The sequence below is a fragment of the Camelus bactrianus genome, chromosome 17 (assembly GCF_048773025.1).
Source record: "Camelus bactrianus isolate YW-2024 breed Bactrian camel chromosome 17, ASM4877302v1, whole genome shotgun sequence".
Lineage (NCBI taxonomy): Eukaryota > Metazoa > Chordata > Mammalia > Artiodactyla > Camelidae > Camelus > Camelus bactrianus.
In genome coordinates this window covers 2,084,849-2,112,743 of record NC_133555.1, presented here as the reverse complement: position 1 = coordinate 2,112,743, position 27,895 = coordinate 2,084,849, and the positions used below count along the sequence as shown (strand labels likewise).

Sequence of the window (27,895 nt, the reverse complement as noted above, 5' to 3'; positions counted from 1 at the left end):
CTGGGCTGGGCCTGGGAGCAGCTGGCAGGGGACGAGGGCAGGGGCTCCAGTGGGAGACTTTCTGGAAAGGCCCAGACCCCGCAACTTGAGGGTGCAACCCTCAGTCCCCCTTGCGACCCGCCTCCACACGGCGGGGCCGGCAGGCACAGGCTGCGCCAGCACAGGCTCCTAGAGCCAGGCTGTGTGGTCATGTCGCCCTCCACCACTTCCCAGGGCCGTGAGCTGGGGTGAGCGACCTCCTCGGGGCCTCGGTTTCCTCATGTGTGAAATGGGGCTGATGATAAAACCCACTCCATAAGGTGGGTGGGAGAATTGGATGAGAGCTCAGGGCTCCGCGAGGCCAAAGTGGTCTGGGGAATTGAGGCCGAAGAGGGGCCAGGCACACCCAGGCGAGGAGGGGTTCCAGCCAGGGCTGGAAACCCCATCTCTCCCACCCTTTGGAGAGCCTTGTGGGCCGTGTTCTCCCAGGAAGCAGCCCGATTGTGTGTCTGCTGTTTTCCGTCCACCCCAGGCTTCCTCCAGGAGCGAGGGCAGACAGCCCCTCTCAGTGTCCTGGCCAGAGCTTTAGTGGGCAGGGCTGCGGGCGGCGGGTGTTGGGTTTAGGCCTCTGGGGACATGAGGGAGGATGTGGGCCCGCCCTCGCCTCCCCGCCCACCGCCCACCGCCCTCCTCGCCGGCTCAGCCTCTCCCGCCCCAGGCCAGCCTCTGGACGCAGGACCAGCCCCTGGGCTCCGGGCAGCTGCGCCTTCCCTCACCGGGTGGACGCCCCCCACCGTCCCGCCCCGAGTGACTCACTGCTCCCCTGGCCCACAGCCACTGCTGTCTCCTGGCAGGAGGCAGGCGCAAGGTTGTGCAGAAGCCACAGGGTCTGGTGCGCGAGGGCCGCTCGGCCAGGAGGGTCTGGAGCTGCCGGACAGGGCCAGCACAGCCCAGAGGCTGGCCTGGGGACAGCCAGGCCGGTGGCGGGGACCTGCAGTGGCCTGTGGGAGCCATCGCCTCCCCCTCCCTTGGCTCGGGCCTGTCTTTCTTCTTCCCACCATGGAGAAGGAAGTGACCTGAGTGCCAGCCCACTGGCCGGAGGAGACCCTAGGCTGCCCGCTGCCCACCTAGCCAGGCATGAAGGGTGGTGGCAGCGCCGTGTGGAGCCTTATGTGGAAGTACTGCATCTCTGTGAGGACCCTCAGGTACCAGGGGACACGTGTGTGGACGCAGCTCTGTGGCTGTTGCCTGGCGGGTGGAGGCGGGCGGGCACCAGGCTGGTCCGGTTGCACTGGCTCCGTGAGGTCCAGGCAGCCTGGCCTGGCGGGGAGCAGGGATGGAGGCAGGACAGGCCCCGCCTGACACTCTTGGAGAAAGTCAGAGTCTAAGGCAGAGGGGGGAGGGTCCAGGAGCACGCCCGCCCGGGTGCACCAGAGGGTGCCTGGCACTTCCAGCGTGGCTAGCACACGCCAGTGGGCACAGGAGCTGGCGCTTGTCACACAGCACACTGGCCCTGGCCACAGCTGAGTGACCTTGGCCCCGTCCCCCAGCCTCTCTGAGCTGTCACCCACCGGTGGGGCTCCTTCAGAACACAGTGCGTGCGGGACTGTTTCACACCATCGTCCACACGGTTGCTGAGTGCCGAGCCCGGACTCAGGCACCAGGCCTCCCGCATTTTCCTGGCTCTGGTGGGGTGAAGCGGCCTCGCGTTTCTGGCCAGAGGTTCCCACCTGCAGATACTTACAGGATTAGCATGAGGATTAAATGAGGTAACAAAGGGCAGGGCCTGGCACTAGGCCAGCGTGGGGTAAGCTTAGCTGCCGCTGCTACTGGACTTCCCCCCACCAGCGGGGGAGGTGTGCCCGGATGGAGCCCTGCACAGTGGGTGGAGCGGGAGGCAGAGCAGAACGTGCCCCTGGGGGGGCACCCCCGCCCCCGCCCACCGAGCTGGCCCCAGCCCCCACAGCTGTTGAAAGGGTTCAGACCAGGAACAGCGTGCCCGATCCTGAGTGATGTCAGGGGAGGCCGGATCTCAGCCTCAGCCTGCAGAGGAGCTGGGAGGGGCTTAGGGGCCACATCTATTTGGAAGACATCTATTTGGACAACACCTTAGGGCATATTTTTCACTTCAAGGTAAAGGGTTGGAAGAGTCTCCCTCTTTCTTCCCACCCTCATTACCTGTATGTAAACTATACAAACTTCCCCTTGCTTCCTTCCTTCCTGCCTGCATGCCTGCCTTCTCTCCTTCCCAAAATATTTGTGACCACTTATAGGAAAATACCTACAGTAAAATAAACAATAAAACATCAGGATCAGGAAAAGCACAATGTAGTATAGGATGTCATGGCCTGGGAGGGGGATAGAATGGAACAGAGATAGGCAGGGTCCTGGGGTCCTTCAGCCGAGATGAAAAGTGCTGAGCTTCCTAGCAGCCAAGGGAAAAAGGGAAACCCAGCTACCGAGGTCATGCTCACTGTGATAAGAGGCCATCTTATCTTATAATGGCCACAGTTGTCTCTGCTGCTGGGTCAGAGTGTTTGGGACCCTGGATGGATGGGTGGGTGAGGATGAGAGGCCTTTCAGGGACAGGCCTTGGGCCTGGCTTTAGGGAAACAGGGCAGACAGTGAGGACTGAGGCTTTCTCTTGGGTGGTGATGCAGGCTGGCTGTGGGAACAGAGAGAGGAAAGCTCACCCCTGGAGTGAGTCAGCAGCCGCCTGTCCCTCTGTAGACCCTGGGACAGACCTCCCTGGGCGGGCACCTCGGAGGCCAGGTCAGGCAGGGTGAGCCCCTGGGCGCCTTTCCCACTAACTGCAGAAGGATTTTCCTGTGTCTTGTTCTGACCCGTGGTTTCCGGGGATGGGCGCTCTGGAAATCTCAGGGGTTGTTGACAGGATGCAGTGGGCCCAGGCCTGGGAGGCCCCACCGTGCTCCGCCGGGGCTCACCCCTCTGAGCAGGAGCATCCCAGCCTCATGGAGCCCTGCAGACGGGCCTCTCCACGTCTCGGTCTCCTCATCTACAGGGCGGGGATGAGGGCCGGCGCAGCTCGTGGTCAGTGCCCACCGAGTGTTTGTGGGCACTGCTGGCCATGTGGTGGCGATGAGCAGGCCTGTGGTGCGGGGTTGGTGTGCACACTGGCACGGTGGCTACCTGGCCGTCAGTGACAGAGGACCCACTCAGGGTGGGCGTGGACACCATAATTGGCGCTGGGCTTGCCCCAAACCCTCACTTAGCACCCGTAAGTACAGGGCGCCGTGTGGTTATCCAGGGAGGATGGGCCCTGGGAGCTCCAGGCTCGAGGCGACGGGCTCTGCTCTCCAGACCCCCACCCCATTTTGCTGGGGGCTCCCGAGAGGGCGAAGGCCACTCCCTGAGACCGACAGACCTACTGACAGACAGAGCAGGCCCTCGGCGGGATCCCAGGCCCCTCCGCTGCCAGGGGAGACCTGAGTCAGCAGGTCTGCGGCCCGAGGCGGGGCTGGCGGCGGCCGCAGGGACAAATTGGAGGGTTGTGATCGGACAGCGCATAGTTTTCCACTTGCGTCTTCAGATTCCCCTTCGTGTGCGCCTGTCGCCCTGGCTGAGGCCGCTCACATCTGGAAAAGCGCGAGGTGTGTGGGGAGAGGCTGCCGGCCGGCCCTGGCCCTCTGCCTGGGGCTTCCGCGGCTGCAGCCTGGAGGCCAGGGGCACAGTCTCTGGAACCTGGGCCTCAGGTCTATGAGAGGGGATCCTTGGGCTTGGAACCGTCTCCTGGACAGAACTCCAAGGAGCCGGGCACAGGGACGTCAGAACTGCCCATGGGAGGTGGTAAGATGAGCGTTCGGGGGCCAGTTCCTAAACATCTCGAGCTGGGCGGGCTTCTTGGGGAGACCCTCAATGGGTTCTGTTGGCTTGGCAGCCAGTGATCCTCGTCCCCTCCCCTCCCCAGAGGGAGTCAGAGTCCGGAAGCAGATGACAAAGCCAGTGGAGCCAGCTTAGCAGTCAGGCCGACCTGAGTTTGGAACCGGCTCAGCCCTTCCTGCAGGAGAAGTGACTGTTCTGAGATTAAATGAGGTGCTGCCCGCAGGCTGCCCGGGCGGGGTGGGTGCTGCCTGGAGCCCTGTCTCTGAACACACACCTCAGGAGCCCTGTCTGTCACTCTGTGGTGCTGGTAACCCTCAGCCTCTGGGGTCAGGTGGTAAAGTCTCTCCGGAATCTGGCATTATTTTGGGAAGGAAAGGTCGTTTTTTGCCCTGAGGGCCCAGTGGGGCCAGTGGGGCATTTGGCTGCTGGGTGGGGGTGGGGCGGTGGGGGAAGGGCCGAGCAGACCTTGCCCCAGGCCCCTTCCCTGCGGTGGTACATCTGGGGAGGCGGGCTGGGGAGCAGCTGGCAGCCAGGCTCTGGGAGCTTCCAGGGAGCTTCCCGGACAATTAGCCATCTGATGTCCCTCGGTGGGAGGCCTGTGCGCACAGCTCCTGGGGCTGGGAGCGCCCCCGCCTCCCAGCCTGGCCGGGCCTGGGCTCTCTGGGCAGGGAGGGTCTTTCCCAGCCTGGCACCTCTCCTCCTGTGATGCCCCCCACCCTAGCCCTACACACACACTTCGCAGGGTGCTGGCCCTGTGCTCTGGCCCCTAACCCATCTGCTCCCCTGTTCTGTCTGCAGTGGCCAGGACTCCCTGAGGCTGGGGATGGGGTCTCCAGTCCGGTCCTCACCTCCTCTGGACCCGGCCACTCTCTGGGCACGAGAGCCAAGTCCAGCTCTGGCGGGAGGTCCTGGGCCGGGCAGGGCGGAGTGCGCCCTCACCTCCCTGCTCTGGGCGCTGCGCGGATTCTCTTGGCTGCTCCCCCTCACAGGCAGGGCTGGTTCCCCTCAGCCCTGCAGGCCTGCCTGCCCCCGCCCCCACGCGTGGCCCCGTGGCCTGCGCCCCGCGGAGTCTTGGTGCAGGAGCTGAAGACTCTTCAGTGGCCGGCACCGCGCGTGCACGCCCACACCCGCCGTGGAAGGGGCCCCGTTCCGCCGGGAGAGGAGGAGCCTGGGCCCACGGGCCTGTTATTAGTCATAGGGTCCCTGTGAGGGTCATCGGTGAGGCCCTTCTCCGTGGGGGTGGCACTTGCCGTGGGAGAACCAGGCAGGGGCATCTCGTGGGTACAAGCAACCCAGCAGGTGGCGAGAAAGGCTGAGCACCCGCTGTGCACCAGGCCCAGGGGTCCGGCCGCGAGTGCGCACACAGCCGGGCCTCATGGGGCTGGCGTTCAGGCGAGAGAGGGACAGTAAGCGCAACAGGCGGACGAAGGTGTCTTCTGACAGGGATCCGAGGAAGAGGATGAAGCTGGGCGGAGTGACAGAGGGACCGGGCAGGAGGGCCACGTGGCCTGGGTGGTCCTTCCGGAAAAGCCTCTCCCCGGTGTCCTGCCACTGCCGAGCGGGTCTGTCCGTACAGTGAGATGCGAGGCAGCCGTAAAAAGGAATGACGCACTGATCCATGCCGTGACAGGTATGAACCTTGACAACACCAGGCTACGTGAATGAGCCAGTCATGAAAGGCCACAGAGTGTATGGTCCCATTTACGTGACTGTCCGCAAGAGGCAAGTCCACAGACACAGGAAGCAGGCTGTGCTTGTCCAGGCTGGGGCGTGGTGCCCACGGTGACTGCTTCACGGGGACAGGGTTTCTTTCTGGGACAATGAAAATGTTCCAAACTTAGATTGTGGTTGATGTCTGCACAACTTTGGATATGCTGGGATTACTGAATTGCACACTTTAAATGGGTGAATTTTATGGAATGTGAATGATACCTCAATAAAACCATTTAAAAACAAACAAGAGAAAGAACAGAAAGGCCTGTGTGAGAGGGGGTGGCCTTGAGTCAAGAGTGGCAGGAAGGAGTGAGCTTGGGGAGACCTGGGGGAGAACGGTTCCAGGAGGGAAGACAGCAGGTGCAAAGGCCCTGAGGCCGGGCATTTGGGATAAAGGTCAGGGAGGCAGGAATGTGCCATCCCCAGGGTCCAGAACCAGACTCTTTTGAGGACTTGAGAGTTTACTGAGGTTGAAGGAGAGACAGGGCAGGGTTTTAAGCAGGACAATGATGCGATGTGCTTTCTGTTATAAAACAATCATTTGGGCTGCCATGAGGAAATGAGACAGTGCAGAGGGCAGGGTGTGGGTGCTGAGGGGGTGGGGGAAAAGGGAGACTGGTCAGGAGTCAGTGGCCCCGTCTCAAAGAGAGATGGTACTAGCAGCTGTGGGCAGTGGGAATTCAGAGGGGGAGCAATTCACTCGCTCTTGGAGGGAGGCTTCCTGGAGGAGGGGCCTGGGCAGGGCCTCCAGGAGTGGGGGATGGGCCAGGCAGTGTCGGGAGGGGCCCAAGGGCTGTCCAGGTGGCACCACTAGTGTGGGGACAGGAGCTGAGTGCATGGAGGCCTCAGAGACCCACCCAGCCACAAGGGACCAGGCTGAGCACCCCGCCCCTCCACCCCAGGTCCCGTGTGGGCCTGCGTTCAGACTAAGTAGGGCAGCCTCCCTCCAGGCCACCTGTCCTGTGCCTTTGTCCTTCGGGCTGGCCCTCAGTGAGAGTGGTAGCGCCCATCGGGCCAGAGACCCAGCCAGGCCTGGCACTCTGAACAAAGCAGCCTGGACGAAACTCGAGTGTCCCCGAAACGGGATCGGTCACGAGAGACCAGCAGGGAGGATCTGTATTATTTATCTAGTGGAGCCTCTGGGGCCTGCCTGGTCTGGGGCACTCGGACTGGCCAGTCCTCGAAGAAGGGCGCCCCCTGGGCAGAGGGCTGGCAGGAGCCCCAGGGTCCCCAGGGTGCCCAGGGCGTGGTTTCCTGGATGCGGGCTGAGCAGGGAGGAAGTCGGCGGTCAGGCCCTGCAGTGGGAAGGGCCCGGCAGCTTGTCCCCAGGGGCCACGGAGGCAGCAGGGCGCTAGGGCTCCAGGGAGACCCCTGGCCTCTCCGGGTGACACTGTGAGTACCGACTGCCCGTCCAGGGGTGGGGAGGGGGCTCGGCCGCCCGGCAGACCTGGGGGGAGCTGCTGATTGTGGGGGGCAGCAGCCCCGGGGAGGGTCTCTGGGGCTCCTGTCGGAGTTGTGGCCGCTTCCGGGAACTGTTTTCTGCGCCCTCTTCTCACTGCCTGGAGGGTGCAGCCGGCCCGGTCCCCCAGGTGTTTCCCCGCAGCTGCCAGGAAGGCAGTCTCAGCTGCAGGCGGGAAGTTCGTTCGCTCCCCTGGGGGTTGGACCAGCCCCATGCCCTGGAGGGGGGACGTCCGGGGCCCCACAAACACCCTGAGAAAGAGGGGCTGTGGCCCACACCCACTTCACAGCTGAGTGAGCTGAGGCCCGCAGAGGTCACACAGCGGCAAAGGGCCCGGAGCGCGGCTGGTGCGGCTGCGCCCCTCCCCGGGGAGCACACACTGTGAGCGCGGAGGCTCGGGCGAGGGGGCAGAGGCTTCCCGTTCGTCCGTCAGTCCACGGGGTCAGCTTTATGCCGGGAGGACACTGCCCTGGCAGGTCTTCCCCGTCACTCCCCCAGGGCCATTTCCCCAGCTGAGCAGTGGTCTGAGCATGTCCCCTGGGGAGCTCCCACACCCGCGGCAACTTCAGCTTCTTCCTAAAATGGTCCAGAATGGAACCCTGAGGATCTGCAGATCCCCGGGGCAGGAGGGACTGCAGGGACAGTCCCAGGGTGGGGGCAGCTCTGGACACACGGAATGAGAGATTCGGTGAGGCTCTGTGCTGTCCTGCAGGAAATCCCCTTTGGCGAGGCGGTGGACCGGGCCACCTGTCCCACAGGGAGGTTCCCCGGCACGTTCTGCTTCAGAGTAAGTAGGGCGGCCTCCTTCCAGGGCCACCTGTCATGCGCCCTTGTCCCGCCTGCTCAGGCTGGCCCTCTGAGAGTGGCAGCACCCCTGTGGCCCTGACAGCGCCTGGGAAGGGGAGTTCCTGTCACCGCAGGTCCTGTGGAAACCCAGGCCCAGAGACATTAGGGGTCTGTGCAGCGGCTCCCAGCCAAGTACACTGGGAAGGTAGGGTCCGAACCCGGAATGACTCCCAGCCTCTGTCCAGGGTGCAGGGGACGGGGTGAATGATCCCATGGTGACTGCATCCCTGGGTCTCAGTTTATCCCTTTGCAGTGGGTTGGGCTCCAGTCCTCAGGAGGGGGCTGCCTGTCCCCGGGCCCCCAGTAGCTGGGACTAGGGTCGGGGAGGCTTGCTGATTGCTGAGCGTGGCTCAGCAAAGGCTTTGCCTGACCCGTCCATGGAACCCCTGAGCACCCCAGTGAGCCGGGGCCATGGGAGGACCCCAGTGGTCGGGCCGTTCAGAGCCCAGGGCCTCGGCCCCCAGCGTGGCGTCTCCAGCAGTGACCTGCCTTCCTGCGGGAAGACCCCTCCTGTCCAGCCGGGCAGAGTGCACCCCGCGGGCAGGCGGGGGGAGAGCATCAGGGGTCAGGACAGGGGGCTCTGGGGTAGGGGCCTCTGCTAGCTTACAGGGGCCCCCAGACAGGCTGCCCCCTGTCCTGAGGCCTCACGTCCTCACCTGCGGACCGGCCTGGTGGAGCCGGGAGCCAGAGCGCCCCGTGACTCCCTGCAGAGCTTCAGCACCTCACTCATTCAGTCATTCAGCCAGCATTTATTGAACACCTGCCGTGTACCAAGCACTGTGTTGTCTCGGCATACAAAAGCGACAAACAAACCAGATAAAAAGGTGGTGGTGGGGTGGCCAGCAAGGGAAGGGCACCTGGCCGGATGTGGTTTATTTTCAAAGGTACACATTGCTGCCTGGAAAACAAAACCAGCTAGCGTACCAGATTCGTGATTTCACTGGTGTCAGTGTTTAAGATGAAGCAAAGCTAGAAAGTAAAAAAGAAGTAGGGAGATTTGAAGTTCATTTGGAGAGCAGGTGGCAGTCAGAGAGGGCCAGAGTCTTTCAGGGTCGTGGGAGCCTGGGCTCGAAGCGCTGAGCAAGGGAAGTGGGGGCTGAGGGACTGAGCTTTGCCGCCTGCAGCAGGGAGACAAAGCCATGCTGTGGAGGGAGCCCGGGGGCAGCCCAGCACTCCCTCCCCGAAACCCCTGGAAGTCCCCAGACCAAGGGCCAGTTATACCATGCCCCTCCTCAGCCCGGCTCCGCTCAAGTAGGTTCTCGCGCTCAAGCATCACTGCTGCTGGTCCTCCTGGTTAGCGGGTGGGTTGCGGCTGCATTAGGGGCCGACGGCCCCAGCGGGGGCCGGGCTCCGCACCCCCACCTCCACTTGCTGGAGCATAAAGGAGCCTGCTTCCTGGTCACCAGATACATCAGGTTTGGATGCCTTCCCTTCCTGTCCCTTCCCTGCCACACCTTGAAGAGCCCGCATCCTCAGAGAGTTGTCCTCAGGCCTGGATGTTTTCCAGGTGACCCTTTCTCCGGGGGTGTGGCCTGTGGTGGGACATGGAGTCCACGGAGCCACCTCTGGACCCCCGCATCTCCCAGAGGACTGCCAGCCTTGTCCTGTGTAGACCCCTCCCCTAGGTTTGGAGTGAGCAAGGGTTTTGCAGGACCTTGACCCCCTCCATCAGAGAGCCAGACCCCTTCTCAGAAGTGGGGGTGCTGCCGAGCTGGGAGGGCTGGGAGGACTGGCTGGGCGTGGAGCTCCACGGAGCCCTTCAACTGGAGGTGGGCCATCAGCCAGGAGAGGGTGGGACTGAGGGTCCGCACTGCAGCCTCCCCCCTCCCCGAATCCCCCCACACGTGAACCAGGCCAGCGTGCGGCATCCTCTGATCTTCACTGCAAGCCTGTGCAGGAGGGGTCCTTAGCCCCATTCAACAGATGAGCAAACCAGTGCCCAGAATCCCTATCAGTGTGACACCACCTGCTTCTAGGAAAGAGGTGGGAGGGCTACTGCCAGGCAGAGTGGGGCATCAGCTACACCCAGGCTGCTGGGCCTGGGTGCTGGGCTGTGGTCAGCTACTGAACCAGGCTGAGAGCCAGGCTCTCGTACCAGAGTCTCACTCTGCTGCTTTCTTGGTTATATGACTTTGGCTCATCAGATCACTTCGCTGAGCCTCACGGTAGAGGGCCATCTAGCTGCAAGGGACAGAAACATCCAAATCAAACAGGCCTATGTGTAAAAGGGGCTTTACTGGCTTATGGAACTGCAAAGTCTAGGAGACACTAGCTTCAGGAATGGCTGGATCCAGGAGTTCAGTTTAGGTATTGGGTTTGGACTTTGCAACACTCACCTTGCTTTCCTTTCCTCCCTGCTGGCTTCACTTTGAAGGAGACCTCCATGTGGGTCCCTGGCTCTTTGCCTGGCAGGTAGGGCATACTCCCTGACCCTGCAACGGGCCAGCTACAGCTGCCAGGATGTGGTGAGCCACACGCTGTTTCTGTCTTGGGATGTCGACAGTGCCCTGGGGGAGGTAGGACAGGAAAAGGAGTTACCACAAAGGCAATCAGAGCTGAGCAGGGGGAGCTCCAAGGCCCACGTGAGCCCAGAGGAAGAACATCAGAGTTTACATCCGGATAGGTTCCCCAAGGGCTTCCTGGAGGAGGTGGCAGCTGAGCTAGACTTTGAGGGCATAGGAGTTGGCCTAGGGAATGAGAAATGAGGGAGCAGAAGCCCTTGGGTCCCATCTGGGGCTCAAGTGGGCTCAGGACCCGTGCACAGTGGGGCTGACGTGGCTGTAGTGGATTCTTGGGGTTCCAGCCCAGGCTCAGAAGTCAGGATCGGTGCCTGGGTGGGCCAAAGGGGAGACTGGGCCTGCATGTGGGCAAAAGATGGCCTGGCTTCCAGGCTGCAAGGACAGGAAAGAAATCGCATTTAGTGAGCACCTACTGTGTGCCTGTAACTTTCCACGTCGCCTCATCCTGCTGCACAGTGGCCCCTGGATGTCCCTCATCCCCACTTTGCAGAGAATGGGTGCGGGATCAGCACAAGCCTTTTCTAAATAAGTCAGTCAAGTGTATTTCCCCACAAATTTAGAATGTGCAGCTCACGCATCGGCCAGACTCCGTGGGCTCTGCTCTGGGATGCCCCGGGGACAGAGTAGTATGGGGAAGTCAACACATTCAAAACAGTTGTGTGTTGAAACACCTTCCCAGCAGACTAACCACCAGGCCTCCCATCACACCCGGAGCAAACACAGTAAATCTGAAACCCGATGCCTGCAAAACAGGGGCGTGTCGGGGCCAGAGGCCAGTGAGAGTTGTGGCGCCCAAGATCCTACCCCCCACCCTCACCGTGGGCGCGGACAGACGCCCTGTTCCTCAGCAGCCTGGAGACCAGCTTGGTTCTGAGCTTTGAGCAGAGAATTTTTAAACCACTTCTAAGCTGCGCCCAAAGAGTGTTCACTCGTAGCTGAGATCGGCCGGGGGAGGAGCCGGGTAGGGCAGGAAGTTGGGGGCTCAGTTCCCAGCGTCCGTTCCTGTTGCTGTGACCCCTCGGGCAGCCCCCTTTACCTCTCTGAGCCTCAGTTTCACAAGGTGAGGATTAAGCAGCATCATACGTGGGCGGGTCCATCATACGTGGGCGGGTCCATCATGTGTGGGCGGGTCCATCATACGTGGGCGGGTCCATCATATGTGGGCGGGCCCATCGTACGTGATGACGTGGCCGCAGTTCCGCCTATGTCAGTGATTACTACCCCTGAGGAAAAATAATGTTGTCAGTTTGACGATAATGTTTTTTGTTTGTTCGTTTGTTTCTGTTTTTGTGGAGGAGAGATAATTAGATTTACTTACTAGTTTTTTTAATGGAGGCACTGGGGATTGAGCCCAGGACCTTGTGCATGCTAAGCATGTGCTCTACCATTGAGCTATACCCTTTTTTAAATTGGCATTTTTGCAACCATGAAAATGTTTGGTTCAGGGTATAAGCCCCTGGAGGGCAGACATCAGGCCGTCCAGCCCTGTGTCCACCTGTCAGACCTGAGGTTCAAGAAATGCACTTGGGGAGATAAAGCCACATTTTGAATTTGTCAAATTCCAAGTCAATCCAAGGTGTTCTTTTCCTAAATGACGCAGTGAGACAAAAGAGAAGACAACTGGACGTTTCCCTGGGGATGTAATCAAGCGTGGAGGGAGGCTGCAGCTAGCTGCCTCTGGCTCTCCGGGTGTGGGAGAGATTTAGGAGAGGGTTCCCGGGAGGCGACCTCAGAGCCAGGTCTGGAGTGTGAGGAGGACTGAGTGGGTGGAGAGGGAGGAGACTTTGGGCGGACCCTGCAGGTCAAGTCCCCGTGGTGTTTGGGGAACAGCCGTCGGTGTAGGGTGGCCCGGGGTCTGGAAGAGATGAGGCTCAGATTGAGGCCAAAAGCAAAGGCAGGTGGGGCCCGGAGGCCGGACTGCTGCACTCCCTCTGTGGGCAGGGCCGGCAGGGCTTTTGGGCAGGGAGGTTGGACTGACCAGTACTCTTTTGGTTGCAAGTGACAGTAACAAAGAGCCCAGACTGGCTTATGCCTAAGGCTGAATTTACTGCCTTCTATTTCTGAAACAGATGGGACTTCAGGTACAGTGTGATTCAGGGGCTCACAGTGTGTCAGAGGGACTGGTGTTTCTTTCTCTTCTTTCACGACTTCGTGCCCAGGCAGCCTCTCTGCTCGTGGTGGCCTCAGCAGCTCCAGGTTTGCAGTAGTCTGATAGCCAGTCATCCCAGCAGAAACTTCCAACAGAACGCCCAGAACAGGTTTGGGCCACCTGCGCATCCCTGAACCAGTCAGTCTAGTGAGGAGGGTGGAAGGCTCTCAAGTTAGGGATGGAGCCACCAGACATAAACTCAATAGACTAAGAGTGGAGGAGGGGGTCCCCCTGAGAAAACTGGGGTGATTTACTGGGAGTGAGAATGGAGGCAGGGCGGGTACAGACGTCCCGCATCACCCCTGTGACCTGATAAGGCACTCTGCTAGCTGACTGGACCTGCGTCATCCCTTCCTGTCAGCCCAGGAGGTAGGGTTTCTCCTGATCCCTATTTCTCAGATGAGAAAACCGAGGCTTAGGGAGGTACAGTCACTTGCCCAAGGTCACACACACCATTGGCAAATGGCCTCAGACCCTAAATCAGCTTGAGCCCGAAGCCCAGGCTCTGAACCATCTGGGCACCTGCCTCACAGTGATCAGGTCTGGGTTTGAAGAGGATGCCTTAGGACCTCGGATGGGGGACAGACCGGCGGGGGAGACCGGAGGCCAGGGAGGAAGAGAGGAGGGAGCCCTGAGAGAGGTGGCACAGGCTTCTGCAGCCCCTTGTCCCCGAGGCACTGCCAGCCTGGCTCTCCTGTGATGTTTCCTTAAGCAGAGAAAATATCCAGTGAAGTGTGTGTATTCATTACCGTGCCTCCTGGTTCCTGCTTGGGGCGATCTTAGCAGGAGCGTGCCAGATGTGAGGCACCTGGCCTGGAGGCTGGATTTATGCTCCGGCTGTGGGCACAGGGGTACTTCTGGGGGCATTTCCGGAGGAAGTGGTCAAGGGGAAGTGACCCCCTCACCCCCGGCACAGGGCCAGGGTGGGGAGTGCACGGGATGGGGAAACCGGCACTCCTCACTTCCCCTTTCAGCCCTAAGACTTCCCAGGCCAGAGTGCTGCCTCCCTGCTGACGTCACACCCTGTCAGAGTCATCCTGCCCACACCCTCCTTGCACAGAGGGGAAACCGAAGCAGTGGGGGCACAGCACGCTCTCACCTTGCTGTCACCATGTGGGGACCTCTGGCTGTCTGAGTACCAGTATTAGATGGCCTGGGGCAAGCCACTGGGCTGCTCTGGGCCTTGGGGTTAACATCTGCAAAATGGACCTGTAACTACCGAACAGGGTGGGCAAATGAAAAATCCCTGGAAAGTCCAGGCCCAGTGCCTGGGACCTCACAGGTGTCCCTGAATGCCGGCTGCGACGATTCCTTCCTTTACATGGTGAACTCAGAAGGGACAAATGGCTGTAGATCCCAGAAAAGCTGGGCCCAAGACCCAGCTCTCAGCCGTACAAGCTGTGTGGCCTTGAGCAAGTCCCCTCACTCCTCTGGGACGCAGTTGCCTTATCTGGGAAATGGTTTTCAGATCACCAGGGATCACTGAGCAGATTAACAGAATGCCCAGCCCACAGGACGGGATTTTCTGGGGTGTCTTTCCCACCGGGAAGCCCCCGGCTCCTCCGCGTCCCTTCCTGCCCTGGGAGGGGATCAAGTGAGTTACTCTGTTAAAAAGCTGTTTAGCTAATATCTACCAAGCACCTACTGTGTGCCTGGCAATGTTCTGGGCAGTGAGGAAGTCAGACCAAGCTCCCTGGCTGCCCCGCTCCCAGGTGGCAGTGGGCCCCCTCCCAGTACCCCCACTGCCCCATCATCGGGATGTTGGCCAGTTATGGGAGGGGGGCCCCCCGGTGTGTCTGGGTGCTGCATGTCTGCTGAAGGCAGAGTCCTTTGCTGACAGAGCCCCAGCCTTCTTCTGGGGGTCCGTGAGCCCCCATCCTCCCTGCGTGGGGCGCTGGGTCTGTGTCCTACCCGCAGTGTGGCAGGCTCCTGTTGGCTTCCCCTCGTGGCTACAGTTGGGAGCTGGAGGCGTGTCTGCAGGGCGTCCACTGCCCTCGGGGAGGGGGCTCCTGGTCAGCGGAGAGGACCAAGAAAGGATCAGGAGGAGGGCAAGTCCGAGTGGGGCGACTTGGACGAGGGTCTTTGCCCCTGAGTCTGTGTCCTCCCATGTAAAGGGGAGAAGGACTCCCACCCTGGCAAGGGCTTCATAACCCTGTACCGTAGAGGCACCAGGAGAGGCCGCCAGTCCCACGCAATCAGAGCCCAGCTCAGAGCGGGCCTCAGGCTGTCCCCAGGTCTACATCCCTCCACCCCATCCAGGTTGCTGTTGTGTTTGAAGGGCAGGGAAGCTCCCCGGGGGCGAAGGACCTTGCTCACGGCCCCCACCCCTCCAGGGAGCGCTTTGGTGCCCTGGTTCTGCCTCCCGGGCTGTGGCCTGGGCCGTGAGCTGTGACACCCCCAGACAGCCGCACCCGTGATGAATGTGGTTTTTTGGGGTTCATCTAGCATTTGCTGTGTAACAAACCACCCTGAAGGCACTGGTTTCTTACTGGGCCTGACTCTGCCGACTAGAAAGCCAGGCCATCCCCGAGGGTCCCCCTGGGCTCCCAGGAAGGTCCGAGGTGGCCCCACTCACATGGCTGTGGTTGGTGCTGGGGGCACCCCGGTCCCTCTTCCCGTGGTCCCCAGTGGGCAGCCGGCGTCCGTGGCGGTCTGAGGGCAGCCTTGCAAGAGGGCGAAGGTGGACCCACAAGACCCTTGAGGTCCAGCCTTGGAACAGACACGACCATGACACCTGCCACGTTCTAGTGTGCAAAGAAAGTCATGTGGCCAAAAGGCAGGAAGATAGACCCCCGCTGTGGGAGGGGGGCGTCCCAGTGCCGAGGGCCTGGGTCCCGGCATGGGGGGAATTTGTGGCCATATTTTGCAATCACAGACTGTATCATTGGGATTTTGCTGGACTCACTTACAAAGGCTGGAATCAGGGCCAAAAACAGCCCAAAATTACCCGCGTAAACCTACCCTCAGAAACCCCTGAAGTTGCCTGTGATGTGCAGGAGCTCCGAGCCACTGAAGCCGTGAGTCTCTGAGCCAGACCAAATGGGGGACAGGGCTTGTCCAGGCATCGCAGCTTTGCAGCGAGGGGGGGACCCGCAGTCCCAGCTGGGAGTTGAGGGGTCTAAGCTGACTGGCTCACCGACTCCGTTCTGAGTTTCCCTTCAGCCTCTGCGGCTGGGCTGCCCAGGGCAGAGGCCACTGGCCACAGACGGCTGTTTAAATTTCAACTGATGGAAATCAAATTTTTAGAAAATTCAGCTCCCTGACTAGCTCCATTCCCAGTGCTCAGTGGCCACACGGCTAAGACATGGGGAACCAGGAGTCAGCTGGCCCCAGCCCAGCCCCTGTCACCCAGCCCCTAGGTCATGGTCACCCAAGCCCAGTGCTGGCTTTTTGGGACTCAGAAGTGACTCAGCCCCGTCCCTGTCACTGCCCTTGAGAGGCTCTGGATCTGCTGGGGCAGGCAGGCGGGAAACACATGGTGACAGTGTGAACCGGGTGGCCAGGACCCCGGAGGCTTGCTTCAGTGGGAGTCCTAGAGCCTCACCCTCACCCCCTCGGGCCCTGTCCTCGCCCCACGAAGCCAGGGGGCTCCATGTGCACCTCCCAGGCTTTTCCAGTAGAGGAAGGGTGCCTTTGCATCACCCAAAATTTTAAGAAACCTCCCTCGTGCACCCCACCCCCGCACACCAGGGTTGGTGTCCGTGACTGAGAGTTACAGTGAGCCACTAAGAACCCATTTTACATGAATTTTATAAATTTTATTCCTCGCTCAGCATCTGTTTTGGTTTGAAAGATGTCAATGTGTGAAACGCAGTATTTACTTGGTCTACCAGCCGTGTTGGGTGGGTATATGGGATGCAAGAGCCCCGAAAATAATTCAGGGGCTTCCAGCTTGGGAATCTCTGAAATCTCCAGGAGCGGGAGGCCCTGGGCAGCTCCTGGGTGGTGGGGTGGAGGCCACCTTGAAGGGTCTCCAGGTGGCAGCTCTTTTCGTTCTGGTGGTGGGAGGGGAGCCAGGTGCCCCCTTAGCATCCTATCCCCCATCCTTGACTCCCTGCACTACCATAGCCGGCAGGTACACTCCCCCCCCACCCCACCCCACCCTCGCTCTTGCTTGTTCCAGTCTGAGGTATTTGCGCAGCCCTGCCCTCCAAGCCACAAGCCCCAGGGTTCAAGAGCCGTGACCCCCTCTGCTGCATGGGAACTGAGATCATCTGGGGAACAGGGAAGGTTCAGATACAAATCCCTGCCCTCCAGGGGTTTCCACATCCCCTCCCTCTCCTGCAGGACCCCCTCCCCCACCCAACTTCCGGCGTCACCAGGGCAGGGATCTGTGCGTGTCTGGCTCACGGCTGACCCCTTGCACATAGTAGGCACTCAGTAAATACTGTTGGGTGGATGGATGCTGGCTGTGGCGCACACAGGCACGTGTCCCGACCCCATCCCCCAGGCTCTGGCTGTGTCTTCTCTTTGGGGGCCCCGCAGACGTGTGATGAGCAGGGACACCCCCTATGGGAGGTGTGTTCACAACTAGATCAGTGCCTTTTCTCCTTCTGGGATCTGTGGATTTACTCCCAGGGGTATTCAAGTTCCACTTGAGAATATTTGTATGTGTGGAGCCTTTAAGAGTTGTGAGAGTTATTCTGTAATAATTTCAATCTTGAAGAAGACCTGCAAGAATAAAAAAAATTCTCCCACGTACCCTTCACCCAAATTCATCATAAGTAACATTTCACCAAATTTCACTCTCTCACAACGACATTTTTTTCTCCCAGAACTATTTGAGAGGTCATTGCAAACACGCAACCTGATGACTTTTACTCCTAATTCTTCAGCATAGATTTCCTAAGAGCAAGGACAGTCTCTTACGTAACCACGATCCAGGAGCCAAATTCAGGAAACCTAATATGGACACAATTCTGGGATCTAATAAGCAGTTTAAGTCATATTTCAGCAATTATCCCAATAATGTCCTTTAGGCAAGTTTTTCCCCCAATCTGGGATCTCACATTGCATTTCATCACCACATGTTTACTTGAAGCTTAATCAAGGTATAATTTATGTACCATAAAATTCACTCAACTTAAGTGTATGATTGAATGGTTATTAGCGTATTTACAGAGCTGTGTAACCGTCACCACGGTTTTACTTGAAATCATTTCAAATCACCTTTGAAAGAAACCGTCACTCTCTTGTCCCACCCCTGGCTCCCAACAGCCACTAAGCTACTTTCTGTCTGTAAATTTGCCTTTCTGAGCATTTCATATACATGGAATCATCCAGTACGTGACCTTTCGTGTCTGGCTTCTTTTATTTAGCATCCTGTTTTCAGGGTTCAGCCATGCCATAGCACGTGTCTGAATTTCATCCCTTTTCATTGCTGAATAATATTCTGTTGTACAGAAAGACCGTATTTAGTTTATCTATTGTCCTAGGTTGATGGACATTTACGTTGTTTCCCAGTTGATGGATATTCAGGTTGTTTCCACTTTTTGACTATTACAAATAATACTGCTAGGAATATTCACATATGTATTTATTTTATTTTATTTTTTCTTGAAGTATGGTTGATTTGCAATGTTAGTTTCAGGTGTACAGCAAAGCAGTTCAGTTATACAGATATATACATATTTTTTTCAGATTCTTTTCCACTATATGTTATTACAAGAAATTAAATGTACTTCACTGTGTTCTTCAGTAGGTCCTTATTGTTTATCTATTTTATACATAGTAATGTGGATCTGTTAATCCCAAATGCCTAAATTATCCCTCCCCTACACATACGTTTTTATGTGGACGTATATTTCCGTTTCTCTTGAATAGACACCCAGGAGTGGAACTGCCAGGTCATAAAGTAACTCTGTGTTTAACTTTGAGAGAAACACCCAACTGTTTCCCAAAGTGACCGCAGCGTTTTCCATTCCCAGCAGCACTGTGTGAGGGTTCCAGTTTCTCCACATCCTTTCAACACCTGTTATTGTCCGTCATTTTTTTTCTAAGCTTTGAGATTCTTTTATGGTAATAAAGATGTGTGTTTAAAAATAATCCTTAAAACAGAAATTTTAATTTGTGCCCAATACATTGATTTTTTTTAAACTGAAGTATAGTTGATTTACAATGTTGTGTTAATCTCTGGTGCACAGCATAGTGATTCAGTTGTACGTTCCTTTTTACATTCTTTTTCATTGTAGGTTATTACAAGATACTGAATATAGTTCCCCTGCTGTGCAGTAGGACCTTGTTGTTTATCTGTTTTATGTATGGCAGTGGTAACAGCTGATACTCTGCTCCCAGTTTGTCCCTCCCCACCCCCTCTGCCCTCTGGTAACTGTAGTCTGTTTTCTGTGTCAGTGAGTCTGTCTCCGTTTTGTAAATAAGTTCGCTTGCGTCCCTTTGTTTTCCACTCCAGCCGTCCCAGCAGGTGCGGGGCGGCACCTCACTGTGGCTGAGCTGTGGCCCCTTGACGGCTAATGACGCTCAGCGTCTTCCCAGGTGCTCACTGGCCGTTTGTGTACCTATTCAAAACTTTTGCCCATTTTCAAATTGTATTGTTTTCTTACTATAAAGTCATAAGAGTTCTTTCTATATTCTAAATACAAGTCTCTTTTTGATTTCGTGATTTGAAAATATTTCCTTCCAGTCCGTGGCTTTTCATTTTCTTGATTGTGTCTTTTGAAGTGAAGTGCAAAAGTTTTGAATTTTGCTAAAGTCAAGTTCATCATTTTTTTCTTTTTTTCTCGTGTCTTTGGTGTCATATCTAAGAACCATTGCCTAATTCAAGGTCAGAAAGATTTACTTCTATGTTTTCTTCTAAGAGTTCTAGTTTTAATTCTCATATTCAGATCTTTTATCATTTCAAGTTAATTTTTGTGTATGATAGGAAGGAAGGGTCCAAACGCGGGCCTTTCTGTGTGGATAACCAGTTGTCCCAGCACTGCTTATTGAGGAAACTATTCTTTCCAATGAATTGTCTTGCCAGAAATCATTTGACTATGATACAATTTTTTTTAATTGAAGTATAGTCAGTTTACAATGCTGTGTTAGTTTCTGGTGGACAGCATAGCGATTCAGTTATACATATATATGTATATATACTCCTTTTCATACTCCTTTTCATTTTAGGCTGTTACAAAGTATTGAATATAGTTCCCTGTGCTCTACAGCAGGACCTTGTTGTTTATCTGTTTTCTGTATAGTAGTGTGTATCTGCAAATCCTGAACTCCCAATTTATCCCTTTACCCTTCTTCCCCCCTGGTAACAGTGAGTTTCTTTTCTATGTCTTTGAGTCTTTTTCTGTTTTGTAAATAAGTTCATTTGTGTCCATTTTTTTTTAGATTCTACATATAAATGATATCATATGGTATTTTTCTTTCTCTTTCCGGCTTACTTCACTTAGTGTGATAATCTAAGTATGACAATCTCCAGGTCATCCACGTTGCTGCAAGTGGCATTATTTCATTCTTTTTTAATGGCTGAGTAGTATTCCATTGTATACATATACCACAGCTTCTTTATCCAGTCGTCTGTCGATTTAGGTTGTTTCTATGTCTTGGCTATTGTAAATAATGCTACTATGAACATTGGGGTGCATGTATCTTTTCGAATTAGAGTTTTCATATTTTCTGCATATATGCCTGGGAGTGGGATTGCTGGATCATATGGTAGCTCTATTTTTAGTTTTTTAAGGAACCTCCATACTGTCCTCCATAATGGCTGTACCAAACTGCATTCCCACCACAGTGTAGGAGGATCCCCTCAATAGTTTTTTAGATGTTATTTTCCTGAAGATGATACCCCCATCCCATTTTAGCAGACATGTGCTCCAGGTCACCTGGACGACTCTCTGAAAGCTGAGTTCTGCCACCCGGTTTCTGCAGCTGCCTTTTCTGTGTGTTTATGCACATGGGGTCATCGGGGGTCCCCAGTGTGGCAGCATTTAATTTAGGCTGCAGTGAGCCTGAAAGCGGGGTCTGATGAACGTTACAAACTGCTTTCTTAGGGGTCCACCTGTTCCTGAGTTTGAGAAACTCTTGCTGTAGAGCCGTTTCTCAGATGGGAAGGTAGAGGCCTACGTAGGGAAAGTCACATGTCCAAAGCCAGGCCTCTGTGAGTGCCCACACGCAAGCCTGGAGGCTGCGTGGAGTAAATCAGAGTGACTAGGTAGTTGCTAACACCCCCACCCCCCGCCCAGGTTTTCTCACCTGTAACATGGAGGGAGCATCACCCATCTCTGAAAACTGTAGGCGGAGAGCCCAGCTCGGCACCAGCAGACACAGCAGGGCATGACGTGTGCGGGCCGTGTTTCTCACGAGCCTGGGGCTGCCCCATCCCCGGCCCTGCCTCCCGCTGCCCCTCTCCTGCAGCACCTCCTCTCCCCAACACAGCAGCCCTGTGGCCAGCTCCAGGCTCCAGCCTTCCCTCTGCCTCACGCACCTCACCTGTTCCCCCTGCTTAGCCATTTCCTGGGCCCTGAGCTGATGCTGGCAAAACAGAGATGATTCCAGCTCCACCCCTGCCCTTGGGACCCGTGGACAGGGAACAGACTCACTAGCTGACGATTAAAGAACAGCATGGCAGTGGTTATTTTTATTATTAACAGCTAACATTTACTGAGTTTCTGCACTGTGCCTAGTTCTGGTCTAAGCACTGTCTCAGGGTGTACAGGGCATTGTGGGAGCCAGGATGTCTCGAGGAGGTGACATTTTTGCAGCTCGGTCTAAAGGGTGGGTTTGGACTTCAGCTAACCAGCAAAAGGCATTCATTAGGAGTTTTTGCCACTTTGGTGGGTGAAATGATATCTCACCCTTACGATGTGTGTCTCTTTATAAGTGAAGTTACTTTCTTTGTAGGTTTCTAGGCCATTTGTTTTCTTTTTCTCTGAACTACCTAGTTAGAGCAACTGGATACTTTTATTTTGCGTTCATGTTTTTTTCTTACTGATTTGTTAGAACTCTTTATATATTGAGAAATGGAGACAATAGTATGCGCAAATACACAGTGTTGTGAGACAGCATGGTGTGCTCGAAAGACATTAAGTATAGCTTGACTCTGGGGCAACAGCTGAAGACGGAGCGAGACAGGGAGGCAGAAGCTAGTTCTGATACTGAACTGAGGAGCTTAGACTGTCCTGCAGGTTATGGGGCGGCATAGAAGGGTTCTGAGCAGGGAAGGGGTGTGATGGAAAATGCTTTTTTTTTTTTGCTCTTTTTGTGGGGAGATTGTTAGGTTCATTTATTTATTTTCTCAATGGAGGCACGGGGGATTGAACCCAGGACCTCGTGTGTGCTAAGTGCGTGCACTGCCCCTGAGCTCTACCCTCCCTGCCACCAAAAAATGTATTTTTGAAAGTTGCTTTAAATAAGGGACAGTAGTGGGTGGATGGAAGGGCTGGAAGGATGGAGGCCAGAAAATACAGCACCTTGAATGTCCAGCCAGAGAGTGTCTCCTTGGTTTGGTGGGCATTGGGGAGCCACAGAACATTCTGGGTAGTGACTGGGGGTGGGCCAGAGAGGCGGTGGGGAGGGAGCGGGCTTGCGGGCAGGGCTGATCCCTGGGTGGGGTGAGTGGTCCGGTTCCCTACATGAGGCTTGGCCCACGCTGACATCTCAGCCCACACGGGTGCCCGGTGCTGTGTCTCCCACCCAGACAGGGGAGCGTCGCAGGGGTGATCTGGAGAGGAAGTGTGAAGCAAGAGTTCCCAGGCAGGGCACTGTGAGTGGGAGAAGGCACTGGGAAGAGCGCAGAAGTTGTGCAAGCCCCCAGCCTCCGCTCACCACCAGCTGAGTACCCCCGCCTCCCAGCTGCCAATTCACGTCAGGTCAGCTCTTCTAGCGAGGAGGGTCTGGGGCTGGGAGGGTGTCAGTGCTGCAAGGAGACTTGGCACCTGCCTTATCTCAGCCTTCCTGTCTGCCAGGTCGGGGGAACCTTGAGGCTTGGAGGGAAATTAGCCTCCATGAGGGCGTCCAGGAGTCACCCCAGCCGGTGTCAGAGCAGGTCCTAGACGCCAGCCCCTACTCCCTGTCCAGTCTCAGAAATGATTCTTTAAAAACAAAATGGCGATACATGCACAGAGCACAAATATATTTAAATGGAACATTTCTGTGAAAAGCCAGTCAGTCTCCTTTGCACCGTGGCCCCCAGTTCCCCACACCCTTCCCCATGGCACCGCTATACCAGTTTCTTAAGCCTTGTCAGAGGTAATACAGGCACAAACCAGCTTGCACCTTGTACCCCCTCTTTTTAACCTAAAAAGTACCACCCATATCCTGTACTGCACCTTGCTTTTTCCACTAACCAAAATATCTTGGAAATTGTCCCTCATCAGTCGTGCACAGAAGCTCCAGCCTTTTGACAGCTGCATAGGTTTTCCCTGTACTGATGGCTCTTCGTGTTCATCTGATGAACAATTCCTCACTGGTGTGCTTTGGGTAGTGAGGAGATTCCAAAAATTTGTATTCGCTTTAAAGACAGTCACCTTCAGCGGGGAGGGTGGAGTTCAGGGGCAGAGCACGTGCCTAGCATGCACGAGGTCCTGGTTCAATCCCCAGCACCTCCGTTAAACAAACAAACCTAATTACCCCCCAAAACAAAATAAAGACAGTTACTTTCATCACATCTCATTTGTAACTTTATGAGTTTACGGATGTTCACTAAACTTACTGTGGCGATCATTCTGCAGTACGTACAGGTACCAGAGCATGATGTTGTACACCTGAAATGAGTACAAAGTTATATGTCAGTTATATCTCAATAAAACAGGAAGCAAAAAGAGAAAAAAATCAAGACAGTGCTTTCATTTTTTAAAGGCATGAAAAGGAAAAGATTGAATTGGCCCCTGAGGCTGTGCCTGTGTCCAGAAAACCCCTGGTGACTTTTTCCAAATCAGCTAATCCTCAGAAGAGTTACAGCTCCTCCCACACCCATTCCACACACCCCACCATCCTCCCAAAAGGTAGCCATCCATAACAGGTCATGGGTGTGTGTATCCTTTGGGGAAAAAAATAAGGAAATTCCAGTCCACATCTATGTATAACCTTTTGAAATGTATGCAGAAGGGATGGTAACTCACACAGTCCTCCGTCCCCTGCGTTTTTCAGGAGAAACGCTTCCTGGAGATCTTACCGCGAAGCCCCAGCCCGTGGGGGTGTCTTCGCACCAGCTCTCCCCCGACCACTGCTGGCCACCAAAGGTGTTTCTCTTCTCTCTTTGCTCACTCTTAGACAGAAGGCCGTGTGCACTGCCGTGGTGTTTTCACACCCGTGTGCTGTCCAGCTTTGCAGGTCACCCTTCACAAAAGTTCGCTTCACCTTGCACCTGCCCGGCCGGTGCATTGGACGTAGTCGGTTCCTCCCTCAGCAGCAGAAGCGTCATCACACTGGTTCATTCTTACCAGCTCGGTAGACATAACAAAATGACATGCATGTTGGGTTTGGGTTTGTGTTTCTTTAATATGCATTTAGTTACAAGTGAGATTGAGCATCTTTCCACGAACGGCTTGTTCATAGCCTCTGCTCTTCGTTCTCGTTGGCTCGCCATCTGTTTCCTATCGATCTGAGAGAGCTGTGCGTCAGGGAAATCGGCTCTCACTTTACTGCCCTCAGTTAACTTGTCCTATGCACTGCAGATACTGTTTTGAAGTTTACCATTGGCCTTTTTTTTTTTTTTTTTTTACTTTGTGGCATGTTTTACTCCATTTAGAAGTTTTAATTTCTATAGTGTTAAATTCATCAGTCTTTCCTTCATGGCTTCTGGGAATGCAAATATTTATACCGTGCATTTTGCACAGCCTTTTCACACATTATCTCCGTTGGTCCTCGGAGCAGCCTTGGAAGGGAGGCGGTGCGGGGAGCTCTAGCGTCTTTCTGTTTTACAGATGAATTCAAGTGAGGCTCAGTAAGGGGGTGGGACTTACCCAGGCTGAGCAGATTCTAAAACCCTGGCCCTTCTCACCTCCCTCAGCTCCCTTCCCACCAGCCAGGTAACTCACTCCTGATATTGAGAACAGACGACGTAGCTTCGCTGACTGGGCATCTTGAATTATTAAAACTAGAAGAATCTTTTCTTTGAGTGCTCTTTTTTAAAAAAAGCTTTTGAAATGATACAATTCATAATTTTTAACAACAAAACCTCCGACAATACAGGAGAGTGGAGCACGAGGTTGGAGGTGGGGCGCATGCCTTGCCCTGGAAACCCATCTCCAAGGGTGACCACTGTCCTGTTGGCCGTGAGCGCCAACAAGGGGCCACGAGGGTGTGGAAGACCCACCAGGAGCCGGAGCAATCCGTGTGCGTCTCTGGCGCCAGGGCCTTGTCTATTGCAGGAACACCTTAGATGCGCATAAATGCTGCAAGAGATGGAGGTGACCAGACACTCCACTTAGCCTCTGCAGCCTCACAAGCCCGTGTTCAAATCCCAGCTCAGCCACTTAGCAGCTGGGGTGGGGGTGCGGTTGACTTACCTTCTCCGTGTTGAAGGGTCCTTGTCTGTGGAACTGGGATAATAGTTTCCAACTCATTTGTTTGAGGTGTCCAGCACAGAGCGCCAAACTAAATGTCCACCTCTCCCCTCTGATCTGCCGGTTCCTTCCGGGGTCCACTGCCTACTCCCACCTGGCCCCGGTATCCAGGGTCATGGGATATCAGAGCTGAAAATCAGGCTCCTTTCCTCTCCAGAAGCCTGGAGAGGGGAAGTGCCTTGCCCAAGGTCACACAGCCCACGGGTGGCAGGGCGGGCAGGGACTCCAGTCTCCTGACTCATTACATCATTCGCCCGGCCTCCTCTCTGCTGGACCACTGCAGCCCGCGCCTCCGGCCTCCTGTCTCACCCCTTCTGGCCACCAGGGGGCGCGGCCTAAGTCCAGCTCCGACTGCTGGCGCCCTTGCTCCAACCTGGTCGGGGGCTCCCAGCTGTCTACGAAAGGAGCCTTCCTCAATCTGGTGTTCAAGGGCCCTACACACCGGGCAACGCGCCTTTCCATGCTTGCTTTTCCCTTGGGTACAGTCCTGAAGCACCCTCTCTTTCCTGCCCCTTCCAGGCCCGGCCTCTCCTGCCTGCGCCACTTCTTCCCCACGGATTGAGTCCCCCTCCAGTGCCGTGCCACCCCACTCTCCGCGACAAGTGCCAGCTCACTGAGGCTTGTCCCCAGCATTCAGTTGGTGCTCAGTCAGTTTGTTGTGGGGTAAGGGGCGCCGCCGGCAGGCCCGCACCCTCCTCCCCAAACTGCCGGGAGCGCGCGTCCTGGAGGGGACATAGAGCTCCCGCCCCAGGCGCCCCCCACCCCGCCACGCTGTGCGACTCTGGGCCAATGTCTGCCCCTCTCTGGGCCTTAGTCGTCTCATCCGAGAACTGGGGAGGCTTCGGGGAGGGGGCTGGGCATGGCGGGCGGGGACTGCAGTTCTCCTTGGGAGGGGCCAGGGACCGACCTGCAGCTGCGTCTACTAGGTGTTTATCTCTGGGGTCTTGGGGAGTCTGAGCAAAAGGTCGGGGCCACAGCGCCCCTCCACCGCGCCCAGGCTGTGCGAACCCGGCGCCCCGGCCCGTCCCCGCAGCGGCCCCACCGACCTGGGCGCCCTCAACGGGCCCGGGCTCGGGTGACGTCGGCGGCCGGGGCGGCACCGGTTCCCCCGCCCCCACACCCCTGTCCGGGGAAACTGAGGCCGGGCGCCGACTGGCCGCGCACGCCAAGGTCACGGCGCGCGCGGAGACCGCCGGCCGGCGGCGCTCGGGCTGAGGCTCCCGCGCGCCCGGCCCCCCCGCGCCGCGCTCCTGCCCGCCGCGGGGACGGCGGGGCGGCGGGGACGGCGCGCGCTCGGAGGCTGCGGGCGGCCCCGCGAGGTAGGAGGCGGGCCAGCGGGGGACGCGCGCGGCGGCGGGCGGTGCGGCCGGGGGCTGGGGGCCCGCGGGGGTCGGCGGGGGTTGCGGTTGCACCGACGCGCGAGGAGCTCTCGGGAACCGGGCGGGGGTCCCCGGCGGGTTTGCAGAGCCGGGCCCGGGAGGAGGGCCGAGGCCGCAGTCGCGGGGACGCCGCGGGCCGCGGGGTTGCAGGGTTGGGCACCAGCGGCGCCCGAATCTCTGGGATTGGGGGGGTGGGGAGGGCGCCGATGTCCAGCTTCTGGAACCGGGGCTCTGCGGTGTCGCTCCCCGGACGCAGGAGCTGGAGCCTCCGCGGCTTTGCGGACGCGAAAGGCGCGACCTAGGGGGAGGGGGGCTCATGGTGTTCGTCTCCGCCCCTGTATAGCTGGCTGCCTCGCCCCGGCAGGGAAACGCGAACCCAGACCCCGAGCGTCGCAGGGGGAAGCTGTTCGCTCCCCATCCCCACACGCTCCCTTCCTTTTCTGCCCCCTCCTCCCTCTCCTCCGCGGAGAGATCCTGCTGCGGGTCCAGGGGCCGGAGCCTGCGGGCCGGGGGTTGAGGCATCTCAGGAATTCGCTGGGAGGCAGATAGACGCTCCTGGGCTGGGCTGGAGGGCTGGCCCGGAGTTCAGTCCTGCCCCTGACCCCCCGTGTGACCTTGGGCGGCTTCTTCCCCAGTACCACGTGGGCAGGGGGCCGGTCTGTAGTTGGGGGTCCTCTGGGCCAGACCCCCAACAGACCCGGAGTCGGTGTAGGAGGCTGCTTAGGGGCCGGGGCCCAAGGATCTCCCGACACAGTCCCAAATGGGGCAGGGGGCCGCAGGGGTTGGAGAAGTGATGACGGCGCTATTGCGGGTATCAGGACGCCATGTCCCACCTGCCAGCCTGATGTGGGACCCTCGTGGACCTCTGGGCAGGAAACCCCTGCCCTGCCCCAACCAGCTGCCCTTGGGGCGGGAGTAGGCCGGGTGGATTGGCAGAAGTGTTCCAAGTCTGTACCCCGAGTCATGGGCAAAACCCCTCCCAAATTTCTGCCAGGCAGTTGCCGCTTTAAATTGCCAGGCTCAAAACTGTCACAGCTGATCTGTTCCTGGAGCAAACGGCGCAGAAAGATGACAGTGGGTGTCCCCTCCCCCGGGCCTGTCCAGGAGATGAGGCTCTGGGGCACAGCAGTCCGCTCTGCCTGGTCAGCTTTGTACATTTCACTCTGCGCATGCTCTGTAGTTGGTGGGGGGGCAGCGGGGCACTCGCTCTGCGCTGGAAGCAGGAGCCTAGCTGTGCACTTTGAGGAGCCTGTGCTCCGCTCTGTGGTCAGTCCCCCCAGGACAGCGTGGGTGCCGGCCTGGGCAGCCCCCTGGGAGCAGCCCTGAATGAAGATGGCACAGGGGTGTCCTCTGGTCTCCCTCCCCTGCCCCTAGCTTTATGCTGGCTCCTGACTTGGGCTGGCATGGCGGCCAAGCCTCTGAAGCCATGTGTGTCCAGAGACCCATGTTCAGCAGTTGGGTTTGCAAGGAGAGGAGAGAAGCAGCCCCAGACC

The 27,895-nt window shown here is 57.1% G+C and overlaps 1 protein-coding gene and 1 long non-coding RNA gene across 6 annotated transcripts in view; one reads left to right on the top strand and one right to left on the bottom strand.

Moving 5' to 3' along the window:
- Window positions 1-704: 704 nt before the first annotated feature.
- Window positions 705-27,895, top strand: part of IQSEC1 (IQ motif and Sec7 domain ArfGEF 1) — a 103,156-nt gene continuing 75,965 nt past the window's right edge. Inside the window, exon 1 of one of the 2 annotated variants that reach the window (XM_074344235.1) lies at window positions 705-1,184. In XM_074344235.1, coding sequence (XP_074200336.1) covers window positions 1,117-1,184 — 68 coding nt within the window. In that variant the 5' untranslated portion in view covers window positions 705-1,116. Of the gene's footprint in view, window positions 1,185-6,804; window positions 6,928-27,895 lie in introns of those variants that run through there. The other variant, XM_074344234.1, reaches the window with a different exon arrangement.
- Window positions 8,448-26,278, bottom strand: LOC123618713 (uncharacterized). Of its 4 annotated transcripts, none has more exons than XR_012499804.1 (4): window positions 24,967-26,278; window positions 23,578-23,901; window positions 23,169-23,220; window positions 8,448-11,582 (listed from the first exon to the last, which is right to left on the bottom strand). It is a non-coding gene; the product is annotated as an uncharacterized LOC123618713 (long non-coding RNA). The 4 variants fall into 4 exon arrangements; XR_006727165.2 differs by lacking the exon at window positions 23,578-23,901 and having other exon boundaries at window positions 8,448-10,347; window positions 11,396-11,582; XR_012499803.1 differs by having other exon boundaries at window positions 23,169-23,901.